Raw genomic sequence first — 17968 nt, forward strand, 5'->3', positions numbered from 1 at the left:
AAAAAATCTAATCTTTGACTGAAAGGGCTAAAAATGTCTGTTACTTTAAAAAGTAATCAAATACCTTCGATAATTGAGTACTAAAGTAATCATTTACTTGAGGTAATTAAGTATTACAGAAATCACTTACTTTTGTAATCAATCAAGTACATTAGTAATCAAGTACTAAAGTACCTAGATATTAAAATATTAAAGGAATCAATTACTTTTGAAACTAAATGATTAATCTAATCAATTAGTTCAATTCTTAATTACCTGAGTAATTAATTACTTTTTAACATAATTCATATAGTATTTGCTAGCAAATCACTTAAAACATATTTAGAAAAAATATTATACACGCAATATTGAATGTCTAGACTTGAAAAACGTAAAAATATGTCTTTGGGATTGAAGGAGTTAATGATCTAAGGTAAATAATTACTCTGGGTAATTGAACATAACAATCATCTTTGAGCAGTAGTTAATCCTGTGACAAGTTTTCTTTCTCTACCGACGATTTGATGAGTTAATTACCTAAATTAATCTCTGACTTACAATGGCCCCGGAGTGCAAATTACACAAACAAAAAAGTAAGCAAACAAAAAAAAGGTCGTCGCAAGACAAAAGCGCACAAAAAAAGAGCACGTAAATAAACAAGCTCGTAAAAAAAAAAAAAAGAAGCGCGCAAGAAAAAAGCAGCACATTAATTAAGTGGTTGGCGTGGGCGGGGTGAAAGGGGTGTGAACTCACTCCTGATTGGACGACAGGAGGCCATTCGAGGGAACATAAACAGCAGTCGTTAAACCTGTTGAACGCTTGTAAACAATGATAAAAAATATACCGGGTACCTGGTATTGAATATCTGGACTCAAAACCAAAAACCCGTCCAGATCAATCTTCGGGATGGAGCGAGTTCATATCAGCCAATGTCGGGCTGGACGCCCTTGGCGTTCTGCTGCCGACCCGCCTCCGACCGTTACGTAAAAAGTCCAACATCTGTTTGTAGTTAAAGATAAAAGGCACAAAGGGCGTTTGCCCCTCCCACCCCGTACGACAGCGCCCGCCTCGGAGCGCAACTCCGCCGGCAGAGCAAAGCGACATGGCCGTGGTATCCGTGGCCGCGTCGGCGCCGTTGCTGGCCGCGGGCCTGCTTCTGCTTCTGGCGGCGCTGCTTTACAAACAGCTGAGCGCCTACGTGAAAAACTGGCTGCTGATGAAGCCCATACCGGCCGTGAGCCGCACGTACCCCTTCGTCGGCAACGCGCTGGACTTGAAGACCGACGCTGTAGGTGAGCTGACATGCTAATTATTGTTTAAATGTGAATTGTTTTATTCTTACATTATTGTGAGTTTTATATTGGACAAACACATTTAATTTCATAAGAAATCATTTGTCATGTGTGCAAGAATAAGAACATTTTTTGTCAGGACGGAAAGTTGTAATCTTATAGAAATTAAGCCAAAATTTTCCAGGATCAAATGCTAATGTAACAAATTCATATTAAAAGAAAAAGTATTCATTTGGCAAAAAAGTCATATTTTACCAACATTTTTTAAAAACAATTTCCCAAGAAGTAACATAAAAAAAAAAAAACACCATTTTTGTTTGGATTCAAATTCATAATCTTATGAAAATCAATTTCTTTTTCCAAGATCAAGATATGTTTCAAAACCATTTATAAAGTTGAAATATTTACCTTATTTAAAGTATGATTTTGTTGGTATATACATTTTTTTTGTCTGATTGGCTCGTGGCCAGGAAGTGCAAGATAGAATTCAACCTCATCAATACTTTGTTTCACTTGTAGTGTATGTGACAGCTGAAATTTAGACAAATGTTGATGAACCGTCTTCTATAGTTGTAGGGGAGGCAGTTATGAATCATTTGACTATCACGTAAATCATAATAATGCCATCCGGTGGCCATTTTTTTTAAACAGTACAAGTTCATTTTCAATTATTTTGCAGATCCCCAAGATTTGAGAACCTCAGATGCGCACTAACGATATTTATTTTGTGTTCCAGAGTTCTTCCAGCAAATTCAGGGTTACGCGGAAGAGTTCCGCAATACGCCGCTGATTAAACTCTGGCTTGGGATAGTGCCGTTTGTAATCGTCTATCATGCCGAGACTATCGAGGTATCGTATACGGCACGTCTGGGAAAGTACTTCACTTTTTCTACAATGTGATATGTTATAGGGGCTCCGGCAACACATTTTGAATTTTTTTCAATAGTACTACCAGCCATATATTCTTTATCCTCTGCGAGGAGCTGAGCCGTCAATACCACACAGATGTCCATGCGCCGCCTGGCTAGCTGTCTTATACTGCCCCCAAGTGGACAATGGCCATTCAATTGATCCAGTGTGACAAAAACATCATTTCATTCTTTGTATTAATGTATTAATTAATTTTTCCGATTAATGTTAACGACTTTTGACTTGAGCAGATGCACTATATGAATATATTATGCCAGTTTACCTTCCGTATTTTCTACTCTATAAGGTGCATAAATTGCAAGAGTTCATTTTTTGGGGACAATAAAATAAAATACCTTAATTGCCATGTAAATTATTCAGTTTTTACATCTGCGTTTCAGTTATACATTTATCTTTTACAATGTTAAGAACACCCTGTTTGAAATTTTGATATGCGATACATTTATTTGTTAAAGTACAATTCTATCAAATTAATGTTTGTAATTAATACATTTAAGTTGAATATTTAATTGAATTATAATAATGGTTTGAACTTAGAATTCATCTTGACATTGAGCTAAACCGTCTTTTAATGTAATCAAGAGGTATTTTTCCCCCATTTTTCCACAAAAAATCTTTATTCTCAATTTCTGATTGAAACGTTTAAATGACTTATCTGATTGTTTTGTTGACATTTCCTTTAGCGCAGCTCCATCTAGTGGATGCAAACTGTAACCCCAACCGTAGCTTCTTTTCTATGCCCCTTATAATGCGTTGCACCTTACACAGGAAAACTGTGTAAAACAGGCCATTCATTGAAAATGTGCCTGCGGAAAATATGATACAAATTTTTTATGTGTGTCTTTTTTTTCCCCTCCTTAGCCAATTGTGAGCAATCCTGTTCACATGGACAAATCAATAAGTTATAGCTTCCTCCATCCCTGGCTTGGAACCGGTCTGCTAACCAGGTACAAAAGTTCCAAATCACTCACATCAACACTTTCAGCTATTTGCTTCAACTTCTTAAGCACGCTCATACGGTAGACATTTTGAATCCGTTTCACGTCAGTTGGTGGCGCTACCATCGGAGGCAAATTTTTTCCAATTTATCTGATTTCTTTTCCCCCTGGAATTTGCCCCAAAGCGTCTTTTTCAAAACAAAACGGCCGACTTGGGTGTCTTTACTAAATATGATAGACAATTAGACTGAATTCCAATGAAGTCCGGCCGCTCTTTTTGACAGCACAGGCTCAAAGTGGCGCCAGCGGCGCAAGATGCTGACCCCCACGTTCCACTTCACCATCCTGCAGGATTTCCTGGAGGTGATGAACGAGCAGGCCGAGATCCTGGTGAAGAAGTTGGCCTCGCGGGCCGGCGGGGGCCCCTTCAACTGCTTCAACTACGTCACGCTGTGCGCGCTCGACATCATCTGCGGTCGGTGACCCGTAAATACCCGCTCGGTTCTTATCGAGGCTGAAGTCTGTCGTTTTGATAGTTATCAAGAACAACATGATGGTTGCGCGGGGACCGATTAGCGAGGGAAGTTGAATCGCGTCGCGATAGGAAAACGAAGCTTCGTGAAACATTTGTGATTTTGTTTTTGTTTGAAATATTCGTTTATTCATGGTTTGATCTCAGTATTTATTTATTTATTTTATGATTTGCTGATTTTATTATTATTTAGTGATTATTTGTTTTAGAATTTTGTTTATCTGGAATTTATCATTTTTATTATTGAAATTTTACTTTCTAGATGCTGCTGCTGGTTTCTAGACTAGTTCTGTATTTTTATCATTTATTTCTGATTATTATTATTCATTTAGTTTTATTATGTATTTATTGCATTATTATGATTTATTTACTTCCATTAATTGTATTTATTCATGATTGTGTTATTATGATTCATTTACTTTGACTATCATTATTTATGCTCTTATTATGATACATTTATTATTATTATTCATTTAGTTTTATTATTTATTGATTTATTTACTTCCATTAATTGTATTTATTCATGATTGTGTTATTATGATTCATTTACTTTGACCATCATTATTTATGCTCTTATTATGACACATTTACTCTTATTTATTTTTCATTTGTATGATTTTTATTATTGAAATTTTACTCCTATTAATGATGCTGTTGGTTTAAAGACTCGTTAGTTGTGTATTACAAGATGGCCAAGAGTGCCATCTAGAGGAGTCGAAAATAATCACAAATTGCTTCATGAAGCTTTGTTTGCCTATCGCTGCTCACCCATACCGAAAACGTACATTTTCAAAACTACTGTACATTGGAAATTGCCAATAAACTACGGCGGCAAGGCACTCATTTTGCATTTGTTTTCATCTCTTATCTAGAAACTGCCATGGGAAAGAAAATCCACGCCCAAAGCGATTCTGAGTCAGAGTACGTCCAGAGCGTCTACAAGTAAGCGCATATTTCATTTTGACCTACATCGCGCAGTTTGAGGAAATAATGCCTTGCATGCCACTCCCTTGTGTTTGTTTTGAGGATGAGCGACATTATCAGTCGCAGACAGAGGGCGCCGTGGTTCTGGCCTGATTTTACCTACAAATACTTTGGCGAGGGCAACGTCCATGACAGCACGCTCAAACTGCTACATTCTTTCACGTATGAGGTAATTTATATATATATATATATATATATATATATATATATATATATCACACATTGCACACGCGACCTCCTGCCAGGTGATTCAGGAGCGAGCAGAGAGTTTGAAACTGGAGGATGAGAGCGAGACCAGGAAGAGGCGAGCGTTCCTGGACATGCTGCTCAAGACCAAAGACGAGGACGGAAACCCAATGAGCCACCGGGACATCCAAGAGGAAGTGGACACTTTCATGTTTCGGGTTGCTACTCGTACATTTTTTCCATTCATTCAAATGTATCTTTCTGTGTGTGTTGGGCCCCTAATATATACATATACGTATATGTTGTTGTTTTTGCAGGGTCACGACACAACAGCGGCCTCCATGAACTGGGCCCTTCATCTGCTGGGCTCTCACCCAGACGTGCACCATAAAGTTCAATGCGAGCTTCAGGAAGTGTTTGGTACACACACACACACACACACACACGCTGACTCATTGCCTCTAATGTGTTTGTTTGGAGTTGGGAGTTGCGCTTCGGGGAAATGATAGCTGCGAAAATCTAAAAAGCCAAAACACACATAGAAAAACACACAAACACAAACGTGTTTGCACAGCTATACTTGCGAGGACATCCATTGACATAATGCATTTCCTCACCCTAAACCTTAACCTTACCCATCAGCAATGATTGCCTAACCGTGACCCTGACCCTGACCCTAACCCAGGGTTGGCTCCAGGGCTGGAAAAGGTTCTAAAAATTAACCAGGTTGAGCCAGGAACAGACGGACGGAACGTTTTGATTATCTACCTTATAAGAGAAAATAAAGTGTGATATCTAGAAAACTAATGCTTCAATTTTAATAGAAAATAAACACAAGCAATATGTGTTATTTAAGTCCCATGTATTTAATCATACAGTGGACCCGTGGGGTTATGGCAATTTTTTTTTCACGTTACAAAGTGAAAGACGATTTTTTTGTCCCCCATGTTGCGGCATTTTTCTCACTTTACGTCATCAACAACAATTCCAAAATTCAAATTTGCCGGTCAGTGCGCATACATATTACTCGACTCTACGTATCGCTGCATAAGATGCTGTTCTGCTGTATATTGAAATAACTCCTCCAATAACTGGAAATGAAATGAACAAAATACTGTATAGTTTTTTTTTCATTGCTAACAGCTACTATTTTAAAGCACTAATAGTTCCGCTATCCTTCAGGAAATTAATATTATCATTCTCCTCCTGATTGATACGTAATTTCGGGCCGGATTCAAAACCTTAGCGGGCCACATGAGGCCCCCGAGCCGCAGTTTGCCCAAGTCATGACCTTCGAAAAAGACGTCTCAACAAGTAAACATCCCCACTTCTTTAAAATGTCCTCATTATGTCGGTCGAAAACTCCAGGCGGTTCTCGCAAATACGGAAGACAAAAACAGGAAAACGGACACGCGCAACATAATTCGGTTTTGCGCTTATTTTGCTTTGATGCTCCTCGCGAGGATTCGGATGCACGCGATCGCTCTTGGGCTTACGAAACGTCGGTAGCAGACCACCGACTTCATCACGTACAAATCAACGTAACGCCGATGCGTTTTTTTTTTTTCCCGAGGTGCATCCCGACGTGTGGCCAGCATGGAAGACCTGAAGCAGCTCAAGTATTTGGAGTGCGTCATCAAGGAGGCCCTGCGCCTGTATCCGTCCGTGCCCTTCTTCGCACGCGTCCTTTGCGAGGACACCGTCATTAGTACGTATAAGCTAAGGCGCTATTAGCTCCACTTTCTGCGCACGGCGGCCATTGAGGCTCCAAAAGCACGTGAACTCGGAAAGTCTTGTAAGATCTGACATTTAACCCCCACAATTTTTGTTTCGTACGAGATGGCTACAACGTACCGAAAGGCACCAACGCCGTCGTCATCACCTACGCTCTCCACCGAGATCCCCGCTACTTCCCTGAGCCCGAAGAATTCCGGCCCGAACGCTTCATGCCTGAAAATTTGGATGGAAGGCCGCCCTACGCGTATATCCCCTTCTCCGCCGGACTCCGCAACTGCATCGGTAAGAAGCGAACTCGCGGCTCGGCCTCCTCGTGCTAATGCTAAAGCTAGCGCCGACGCCGGTACTTGTTTTCGCGCTAATGCTCATGTTTACGCTAATGTTAATTTTTTTCAAATACTGATGCTAACGTTAATCGCTAAAGCTATACACCTCACGCTAATGCTTCTCCTTATGCTAATGTTAATAGAATAATTCTTTGTTATCTCTACTCTGATAGGTCAACGCTTTGCGATCATGGAGGAAAAGGTGGTGTTATCTTCCATATTGCGTCATTTTAACGTGAAAGCCAGCCAATCACGCGAGGAGCTGAGTCCAACGGCCGGGCTCATCCTGCGACCCGAGTTTGGTATCTGGATCCAATTGGAAAAACGGGACGGAGAACCGACAACTCTTCTTAGTTGAGGAAAAAAGATTTGCGAAAAGAATCAAATGAGAATGGAGGTAATTTGGGGGGGGTTGTTTTCTTTTTTTAAAATAATTTCTCTCAGAACCGAATGCTGCTACATTTCTGTCTGAATGAACTTTAATGTCAACCATGAATATACAGCTTTTTTTGGTGTTGTTATCCAACTCAAATAATGAAAGTTAATAACTAGTTTTCCAATTCAAATTACAATTCAAAATCTATATTTGTGTCCTCATTTAATCGTTGTATTTTATTTTGCATGTTTTAAAATTAATCTTTAAAAGCTATTTATTAAAAGGGCTTTAACATACAAGATTCTGATAACGTCTGTAAAGATAAGCCTTAACATTTGTGTGTTGAAACGGGGACGCAAAAGAGCAGATTAGTCGCTATCTTGAGCACATTTACACACATTTACACACACTTGCCAAGTGTGCTGCAGGTTGTCTCTTGTTTATAGCTTCGCGGCACAAAGGTCGCAGAATCCAAAGAATTGCCGAGAGCTGTTGGCTGACTTGTAAATTTGCGTAACAACTTCAATAACAACAATGCTAATGCTAGCTAGCCTTACGAGTAAATCTCTGGAATTAACGTAAAGTCATGAGGTAATGTGCTCAGTCAATTCTTCACATCAAATAAATCTAGTAAGGAGAAGGAGCCAGATGGACTGCCACTGCCACTTTAGGTCATGTACAACATACCAAGGCCGATATCTCCAAAGGTGGCGGAGAACAACCAAGCCAAGATCCTGTTGGACGTCCAGATCCAGACTGACAAACCGGTGATAGCCAAGCAGCCTGATGTAGTGGCGCCGGATAAACATCAGAAGAAAGCAAATGTGATGGATGTAGCGATCGAGTGATAGCACCATCCTGGAAAAGATACCAAGGGCTGAAGGAAGATGTACTGTATGTACAGTATATCCCAATTAGATAAGCTATATGACTAGTTACCATTAGATAGCTAGCACCAGCTAGGTAGCTAGCTAGCTAGAGATACATAGATAGATAGATGTGTGAGGATGTTGGCCAATTGAGGCCAATGAGGATGAATGGCCAGTGGTCATGATGACAGGACAGCGTAACAAATGACCTCCATTCATAACGTCACAGAAGAGGTCGGGCGATGATGAATGGATGAGGATTATTTCAATTATTCAGCGCCCCGCATAATCGACGCTGGCCGAGATATTCACAAAACCGGAACGATACCTTAATATGGGAATCTAAACCGCAGTCCTCTTCAAAATGTAAACACGAAGAACATTTCATCTTTTCATCGTCATCTGGGTGAAATTTCAGCTCCCTAGCGTATTCTTTCAATGCTGCCCCATTGATGTGACATACATTTAAGGTAACTTTTTCATACCCGAAGTATATTTCGAGTAGTGTTAGAAATGAATTTGACAAGAAGAAATATTAAAAATTCATTCATCTTCATCATGTCCAGCATCACTTCATCGATTTGATTGCTTCTGCCTGCTGGCGCGTGAACCTCAAGCGCCGCAACACTTCAAAGGGATGAGGAAGATGATAAAGAAGATGAAGAGGAGGATGAAGAACAGGATGAGAAAGATGGGGGATGTTAGGAGATGAAGGACACCAAGAAGAGGATGATGAGGGAGCTGAAGAGCTTCCGGTTGGAAAAGTTGAAGAGCGTGAGAGTGAGGAAGGTGAAGATGAAAACAAGGAAGAACGATTTGGTGGCCATCGTGACGGCTCAGAAAGAAAAGGAAAACCGTGACGTTGGATGAAAAAAGAATGAGGACAATTGTGAGGAGGAGGATGAAGAGGAGGGTGGAGATGAAGATGAGGAGGAAGGAGTTGAAGAGGATGAGGAAGATGAGGATTAAAATGAAAAGGATGATCAGGAGGAAAATGATGAGAAAGAATGATGACATACATGCGCACGACTTGCGCTGGCCTACTTTTCCAAGACTTGTAGTTCACCCTAATGTCCGCAAGGAGGCGGCAATACATTATAAAAGTCACGCTAGCGTCTTAGATAGATATAATACAAATAAATATTTACTTTCAACCCCCCAAATGTTCAAAAAAAAAAAAAAATATATATATATATATATATATATATATATATATATATATAAAGTGGAAATGCAACAATAGCAAAAGTGACTACGCTGTATAGCTGTATAGTTATATACTTATGAAATTGAAGTAGGAGTATTTATTATGTCATAATTTGAGTATTATGACTTTTGCATTATGGGAGTGCAGGCTAAGGCATTCTTAGAAGTCATTGGAAGGCTTGCAAATGTCATAAGTTGGTTGCTAGCGCCACCCGTTGGTTTTGGGCTGTCAATACAAAAATTTCGATTGCACCCCGTTGTCAAGTTGGCCTTGAAAGGATTCACGCACAAATCGGGGGACTTACATGATAAAACATCGGGTTTTCAGTTTGTCCAAAGTTGACATTACCTCCAATTTTGAATGGCAGTAAATAAGCCCAACATGGGCTAAATTTGTCTACCTCTCGACCTCCCGTTTGCAAGCATTTAGAAAGGACGGCGGGACCGCAGATTGAAAGTTGACATATTTTGACAATCTTTGCAACATTTTCGCCTCCTAGTGTTTTTTTTTTTTTTTTGCGTGCTTTTCCTTTGATATTATACATCAAAAATGGAGGATCTAAACTAAAAAGCATATCTAGTGTTAGAAAATATGAACAATTACAACTGAAATAGTGGCGCAATCAAGTTTTAAGAGCTATCTATTGCTAGCTAGCTGATGGATGGATGGATAGATGCTAGCTAGCTCGCAAAATAAACAAGCTAGCAAGATATGTAGCTAACGACAGATAGATAGGTAGATAGATGCTTGCTAGCTAGCAAAATAAACAACAAGCTAGCAAGATATGTAGCTAGCGACAGATAGATAGGTAGATAGATGCTAGCTAGCTAGCAAAATAAACAACAAGCTAGCAAGATATGTCGCTAGCGAAGACAGGTTTGATTGACCCTTGAACCTTTTGGGTGACATGGCCTAAAATCCCACGGAAATAAAGACTTTAACTTAGTTGTCGCAGGCGCTGCCTCGGGACACGAAAAGAAAGTGTAGCTTGGTCGTCATCGTATTTGTAGCTACACATCTAAGATGTCTCCTGCACGCACGCACGCACGCACAAGGCGTTGATGAGGACAGGAAACGACAGCTCGCCTCGACCTGACTGAGCAGCACGGGACCGCTCCATGACACACTGCAATCTCCCTGGGTTGCTTTTAGTCACTCACACACACACACGGGCGCACGCACACACACACATCTAATCGCCCACGCGTCTTCCACTCGCCGTGTTCCTATTTGCTGTCTTGTTCAACAGAAATCAGGTCATTTTCCTCCTCCATTAAAAAGACATTAAAGCAACAACACAATGATTCAATCAGGACGTGTCACGCTCAGTCAAAACAAGGGCGGGGTGTACCAAATAGGGCGGTTTGGCGGGGGGGGGGGATGCTGGGAAAGGCAGTAAGACAGACCTAGATTACAAAATTATCTTGGCGGCCGAATTCTACCTGTTTGTGGGCCACAAAATGGCCCTCGAGCCGTATGTTTGACACCCGTGTGGTACACACTTCTGAATTTTTGCCTGTAGCGTACCGAGGATTTTGAAGACATATTGGTACTTCTCATGAGTCCACATAGTACCCTCTATTGTTGCAATTCTTTTTTGCACTCAAACAGTTGGGTTAAATACCCAGTAATGGGTTAAAAAAAAAAAAAAAAAAAAGACCAAACTCCATTTTAGAGGGTGTTCTTGAGAGAATGACTTTTTTTTGGGGTTGTTTGCTATAAAAGGACTCAAAGAGTCGGGTCAAATTGACCCAAATATGAGATTGGTCCTTTTTTTGACCCATTAATGGGTTATTTATTAAAAAAAAAAAAAAACCCAATCTTTGAGGTTGTCTGGGGTAAAACAACTCAGTTGGGTCAAATTGACCCAAATATTGGGTCAATCCTTTTCTGACCAGTAATTTTTGCAAAACACCCAAATATTTGGTCAGCTCTTATGTGACCCATATTATTTATTTATTTATTTATTTATTTTTCAAAACAACCAAGTTTTTGAGGTTGACCTATAGAAAAAGACCCATTTTGGGAGTTGTTTGAGGTACAACAACCCCCAACGTTGGGTCAAATGGACCCAAATATTGGGTCATCTTTTTTAGACGCATACTTTTTCACATTTTTGTGGTTGTCCAGTAAAAAAGAAAAAAAAAAAAATCTTTTGGCATTACTTAGTTAATTATTTAGAGCGTTGACGGCTCATGATGCATGAGGTGCATTCAAATGCCCTCGTACATTTCAAACTCACACAGAAATGATTAATTTATGAATGTATTTACTTGTAACATAGTACAGAGGTCTTTATTAATTATTGTAATGATCTGCTGGGCAACTGGTGAATTTAAGAAGTACCCCCGTCCGTAAGTATAAAAGGGCAGGAAGTGATTCTTATTCCGAGTGCGGAGGCAGCGACTAAAAATCCCAACGTGCCTTAACCTTGCTGAAGCTTTGACTTTGGCCTTCGCTAATGATCTTGGCTTTGCCCCTCTCACCGCCTCCCCTCTGCCCCTTTGCCCCGCAAATGGTAATCGCGCACCAGCGACCATTCCGTATGCAGCCTCATTCTTCGCGCTCGGCGGGAACTCTGGGGGGGGGGGGGGGGGGGTGTCACGGGGGAACACATGATAAAGGGCTGAGATATCATCCGGGCCGCCAGATCATTTCTCATCTTCACTCCGCTCTGTAAAAGTCAACTTTGACTGGCTAAACCTGTAGGACTACATTTTGTAAGCTAGCATGATAGCGCAGCACCAAGCACCAACTTTACATTTCTCGTGATCTAGGCATTATTTACAAGTCCAGGGGAGCAATTTATTTTGGATTATTTTAAGCATATACATTTACTTGGGTTTAGTTTGGGGTCATGCGAATTGCTTCCTATGTGATGCTATAGCTAATGTGCTTTCAAAGTGTGCTCTCTCTCTCTCTCTCCCCCCCACCCCCCCCCCCCCCCCCCCCCCCCCTCCCTCCACATTTTAAATGACCATTTTTGAATGAATTCCAGGAAACATTTTATTATTCTGAAGTGGATAATATAACCAGCCACTGATTAATTGCATCCACAAATATCTTCATTAGCGCCAGAGGAGATTAAAAACAACAACCGAAATAATAGCTTAGATTAAATCAACCACTCAATTAGTCTTTTGCATGTCTCTCCGAGCGTCCACCAGCCGTAAAACTGAAAAGAAGTCAATCAGGCATCCAAAGTGGGATATGCGCATAACCGCCACCATGACAAACGGACGCGGCGTGTGTCTCTCAATTAATATTCAAACGTGGACACGGTCTAAGACGGAGACATAGTGACATGTCTGGATAAAGACACCTGATTGGCACACAAAATCGATTTTAATGTTAGTTCCCTCACAATGTTGTTACTTTTATTCATGTTATTTGATATTTTTTGTCCTTCAAAATAATCATCAATATCAAAGACACGTCTTCAATGAACTCGAGGTGTGATTTAATCAAAAACAACACATACACTTCACATATCCTAGGGATACGTTTGGTGAACGTCAAGATTGTGTGCGATCTTCAATGAACCAAATATTTTTATTACATCAAAGACACAATTATTTATGATATTTTTACCAATAGACGCCTCTTCTCTGAACATGCGATTGACATGTTGTCATTACCAATGGCACATCTTCCAAGACGGGTCCCTATCGAACCTAAAGTGTGATTCTTTGTAAACATCTAAGACACTTTTAAGTAGCTGTAAGTTTAAAAGATTCTTTGTAAACATCTAAGACACTTTTAAGTAGCTGAAAGTTTAGACTACCGAACAAACCTGCAATTTTCTGAAAGTATAAAAGACACCTCACTTATTGTAGTGAAGTTTTGATCATAGATGTCTAATGAATAAAAACATATATATGAACATCAAAGACATAAAGTCAGAACACATTTTTGTCACTGACTGACAGACGTTTCTTCGCTGAACATTTTTGACGTTGTCAACGACACGTTTTCAATGACAGGTCGAAAACAAACCAAAAGTGTGATTCTTTGTTATTCTTGTAAACATCAAAGACACTTTCAAGTAAGAAAACGTACCTGTAAGTTTAGATGAACGAAACCAATGCGCACTTTCAGGTCCCCATCAAAGACACTTCATTCAACGACACGTTTTCAATGACAGGTCTAAAACAAACCAAAAGTGTGATTCTTTGTTATTCTTGTAAACATCAAAGACACTTTCAAGTCCACTTAGTGTAAGAAAACGTACCTGTAAATTTAGATGAATAAAAACCAATGCGCACTTTCCAGTCCCCATCAAAGACACTTCATTCAGCGACACGTTTTCAATGACAGGTCTAAAACAAACCAAAAGTGTGATTCTTTGTTATTCTTGTAAACATCAAAGACACTTTCAAGTAAGAAAACGTACCTGTACGTTTAGATGAACGAAACCAATGCGCACTTTCCAGTCCCCATCAAAGACACTTCAATCAGCGACGTTTTGATGAATGTCAAACAGACATTATGTTAATTGGTGCTTACTGTAGCCATCTAAAAAGAAACCAAATAAAAAAATGAACCCAACGTCACCAATGAAGCGAATGTCAAAGACGCGTCCGATTAGCATCAAAATGAATATCTGAATACAGTGCAACAAGACAGTCCAAGAGATGAAGGCGTCTCCTTCGATAGCACTTGGTTTGGCATCCAGGCGTTCCGCTGGTGTCATTTCCGAGGCGGGCGGCTTGAGGAGAGCGGAGACAGGTGTTTGCCGCTCTCCCGGGGTTTGGATTTAGGAGGACGGCGGGCGGGGGGGGGGGGGGGGGGGGGGCAACAACATGATGGATCACCATTTCCTTCCCGCGTGTCCACTTTGGAATGGCGACTGGCAGCCGACGAGATGAGATGCCGGCCACTACCGTTTTTTTTCCAATAGTTTTCTACGCTCATTTTGGGCTTAAATCTTAACCCTTGTGGCATTATGTTACAAATTATGGAAATTCATTTGATTTTTTTATGATATCATAAGACGGTCAATGGGGGAAAACCCCCAGCAGATGAATAAAACGTAAAATTTCTATGTGATTGCGGCTGGACCTGCGAGATGTTGTGTACAAAAATAATTATTGTCCAAATTTTGGTCCATAGAAAACCATTATAATGACCATTTTTGACATGCACTTTACCAGGATTTATGACATTGATTTTCCTGCAATTTTTGCGACGTTGCGTTGAGTAACGGTCAAACTATGGCAGCAAACGGAAAATTCTTTGTTGATTTGTGTTTCACCCCAAGACAGTAGGTGGCGGTAGAGACCAGTTAATGGCTATGTCTTACAGTGTCCTCGTCATTTACGAAGACAGACCATAGCAAAAACACTTTGGCTTATTGTAGACGGCGTTGTAACAGACAACAAAATATGGCAAGTTAAGTTCAGTAAAAACACTGAGGGGTCTTTGATTTTTTTTAAAAGTTTCAAAGACGATGTTCAACTGTCATTTGTCTTCGTTTTTGTCTTTGTGATGATGTAAATTGATGTAAGTTGTCGTCGTGTTTGACTTTTAAGAGAAGCTTATTGACAAGAAGAGGCAATCTGAAGTGTCTTTGATGTTCATAAAAATGAGTGAAAGGGGCGGAGTGAAATCATTTATGTAGGGTAGAAAAAACATTTTATCCCAACGCAGACAACAAAACGTGCAAGTTAGGTTCGGTAAAAACGCAAAGTGGTCTTTGATGTTTTTTTGCTAGTTTCATTCAAGACTTTAAACCTCCTCTGCTTTCATGTAAACAGCCCTGCGATTGGCTGATTACCAGTTGAGGGATTTTCCCCTTAATGTGTACGTTTGTTCCGTAAGAGGCTGTAAAACTTGAGCACTCCTGTCCGCGGGCTCGAACACAAAATGAGCGTCGACATCTACGACACGGAGCGGCTCTGGTCCAAGCCCCCGTCATAAAAACGTCGGCTGAACACGAGTCGGCGGCGAAGCGTCGCGCTCCATTTAACCATAGTTCACGCCGCAGTTAGCGATCCCCGAGGCCAGCCTGGCATTTATACGGCGACTCTAATTACGCACTCGTTAGCGCGCCGAGGGAAGCCGGCGGAACCCGGGGACCACTTGGCCCGACCCCCGTTTCATTTCTTTCCTTATTCCCTTTTTCTCCGGCTCGTTTTCCGAGGGTGATAAGTTAATTACGAGCTAATGTGCGATACCTTGAGTGACTGTCAAGTGCCCGTTCATAAAATGTATGGCAGTGCAGGAAATGTCTTGAATTTTAGCTTTAAACGAAACAGACCTGACATATCAAAGACACCTTCGTTTTCCGTGAACCTAATCAGTGTAAACAATTTATTTGGAGATGCTAATATGCATTTTATTTAACGCAAAAGGCCAGAATTTGTTTTGTTAAAAGAAAAAAAAAAACGCACGTTTTGTAATAATCAAAGACACGTCCCTTCTCCACGAACCTAATGCGTGTAAATAATTTATTCAGTGATTGACACAAAAGTCAAGAACTTGTTTTGATTTAATAGCAACAAGTGAAACATGCACATAGAATGAAACATCAAAGATATACAATTTTTTGTACTCATCAAAGACACGTCAATCAGTTGTCATCAATTAATCCAGTTTGTTTTGGATACTCTCCAACAGCAATTCAGTGTCTTTGACTAACTTTCTCTTGGCGTTTTCATAAACATCAAAGAAATATCAACAAAACCAGTAATCTTCAAAGACACAGGACAAATAAAGAACGCCTGACATTACCAACAAATATAACGCCGCCTTTAACGATGAATAATTTGCTTCCATAAATATCAGATGAAAACGTTGACTTTTCCATGAGCCTCATTTGAACGTCAACGCCTCTTTTTGTGTCATTGAGTTCATCGTCAACAAATTTTCGCCTGGCCTATCCCGAACGTCGTTAGTGCGAACAAAGCGGATGTCGAATCGGCTTGTTTTTTTTTAAATGAATCTCTCTGACTTCCCTGCGACCTTCGCTGCCTTGGGCCGCCCCCCTTTAGCGACTTTTCAGCGTAATTGCGAGTCACGGGCGCTGTCGGCCCGCGTGCTCCGATCCGAGCGTCCAAGCCGGACAAAGTCTCCTTTCAACAAAGAGGCAAATGTTACGTGAAATCTTTTCTTCGCCGTCTGGAATTGGTCTGGATGGCTTCCCTCCTCCAGGTGTCCCTGGCCCACTTTTCCTCGCGCAAGTCCAGAAGCGCCTTCCTTGCCTTTGGGACTATTATCCTCCTTGTGCTTCTTTTCTTTGCTGCTTGTTTATCGCTTGGTGAGAAAACGCTTCGACGTGATAAATAACAAATGATCGCGTGGAAAACAGAGGCGCAAACATAGTTTCTCGGCGATTGTTTTCAGTTGACCTATTTTTAAAGTGGACTTACCACACTTGGTCGGCTTTTTCTCCCGGCCCGAGAATAATTATAGCACAGTGGAGCCCCGGCTTGCGGCGTCTCTAGCTTACGTTACCAAGTGCAATATTACGTTTTTCGTCGGCGCTTTACGGCATTTTTCCCGCTTTACGGCATCAACAACACTCATGACCTGTGGGGTTGGCTGTGTTTATGTTGTTTTGCCTCCCCCTTCAGGCGTTTTAGGTCTTACTTTCTGTTTGCGTCAAGCTGCCTGCGCTGCGACGCGTCACTAAGATGCTGGTCCGCTATTGGTCGGTGTCACTAAGATGCCGATTTGCTAAAGACTTGGTCTCGTGAGTGCTTACAATATCAATTTTTTTGGTGTGCATTTTATGCTAAATTCAAACTTAAGTTGGTTAGAAACGGCTCCCAAGATTGCTAGCGACGCTAGAGGGAGAAATAAGAAGATGGAAACGAAGCTGGAGATAATCAAGAAATCCGAAGAAGGCTAGGCTAGGCTAGGCTACCCTCGCTAGGCAACATGGCCGTAAGTAGCTCGACGTCATTCAAAGGTAAATAAAATGTACTTTTTCCTTTATATTTGTTTGATTTATTATGTTATATAATTGTATACATGTATATTAGAAATGAGTGGCACTCACTTTACTATTTTGTTAGCAATTTTTAAGATGTTGAGGTTTTTACCTAGGGTTTTGCACGCATTAGCTAATTAGCATAGGTTTCCATTGCCCGCCATATAACGAGCCCGACTCCGGAACGGATTAATTTGGTAAGGCGGGGGTCCACTGTAGTATTTCCTGTCGAGTCGGTTTCAAACCAAATGTGTGCCGCCACCTAGTGGCCAGATAACACTTTTACCAAGACTGAGCGTTATTCCACTAAAATCCCAGAACTTTTCATTTCCTCCACGCCGAACGGAATTTTACAAGCTGTGACTAAACTAATTAAGTGATTGGGGGGGGGGGGCAATCGAACACGGATGCCACGCGGGACCCAGACCGTAATCCCTCTTCCCTTGCGCCATATTGGACCGGAACATTCGGCGAGGGCGCGGCGTCGAAACGGCGGATTCTTTTCTAAAGGTGCGAGGAGTTAAAAGTCCACGTTGTGTGCGTTTACAGCAGATGGTTAAAAAAGAAGAAGCCTCGATAACGCCGACAAGTAGGTCAGCAAATCCTCGCGAGGACCGCGAGAAAGAAAGCGAGAAAAGCCAAAGCAGGTGGAAGCCGAGCGATTGCATGGCAGGATATC

The 17968-nt window shown here is 41.0% G+C and overlaps 1 protein-coding gene and 1 long non-coding RNA gene across 2 annotated transcripts in view; one reads left to right on the forward strand and one right to left on the reverse strand.

The window, feature by feature from the left end:
• LOC148421659 (uncharacterized) overlaps positions 1-17968 on the reverse strand; it is a 46836-nt gene that overhangs the window by 887 nt on the left and 27981 nt on the right. The window contains exons 3-5 of the long non-coding RNA XR_015866146.1: positions 13750-13871; positions 13588-13675; positions 13416-13502 (exon numbers count right to left, since the gene is read on the reverse strand). This is a non-coding gene — a long non-coding RNA (uncharacterized LOC148421659). The remainder of the gene's footprint in view (positions 1-13415; positions 13503-13587; positions 13676-13749; positions 13872-17968) is intronic.
• Positions 1010-7487, forward strand: cyp4v2a (cytochrome P450, family 4, subfamily V, member 2a). The gene is made up of 11 exons (XM_088419458.1): positions 1010-1271; positions 2008-2120; positions 3063-3148; positions 3424-3614; positions 4544-4613; positions 4698-4824; positions 4901-5059; positions 5159-5261; positions 6415-6549; positions 6681-6860; positions 7078-7487. The coding sequence occupies exons 1-11, from the start codon at positions 1082-1084 to the stop codon at positions 7260-7262; spliced, it is 1539 nt and encodes a 512-aa protein (XP_088275584.1). The 5' UTR covers positions 1010-1081; the 3' UTR covers positions 7263-7487.

Source organism: Hippichthys cyanospilos, chromosome 7 (assembly GCF_059441005.1).
Source record: "Hippichthys cyanospilos isolate Australia breed blue-spotted pipefish chromosome 7, RoL_Hcya_1.0, whole genome shotgun sequence".
In the NCBI taxonomy this organism is placed as follows: Eukaryota; Metazoa; Chordata; class Actinopteri; order Syngnathiformes; family Syngnathidae; genus Hippichthys; species Hippichthys cyanospilos.

Bases quoted from the DNA above. Each gene is read 5' to 3' on its own strand.
- cyp4v2a (XM_088419458.1), top strand. From the start codon at position 1,082: ATGGCCGTGGTATCCGTGGCCGCGTCGGCGCCGTTGCTGGCCGCGGGC. The intron at 3,615-4,543 runs GTCGGTGACCCG...TCTCTTATCTAG, and splicing joins CGCGCTCGACATCATCTGCG to AAACTGCCATGGGAAAGAAA. The intron at 4,614-4,697 runs GTAAGCGCATAT...GTTTGTTTTGAG, and splicing joins TACGTCCAGAGCGTCTACAA to GATGAGCGACATTATCAGTC.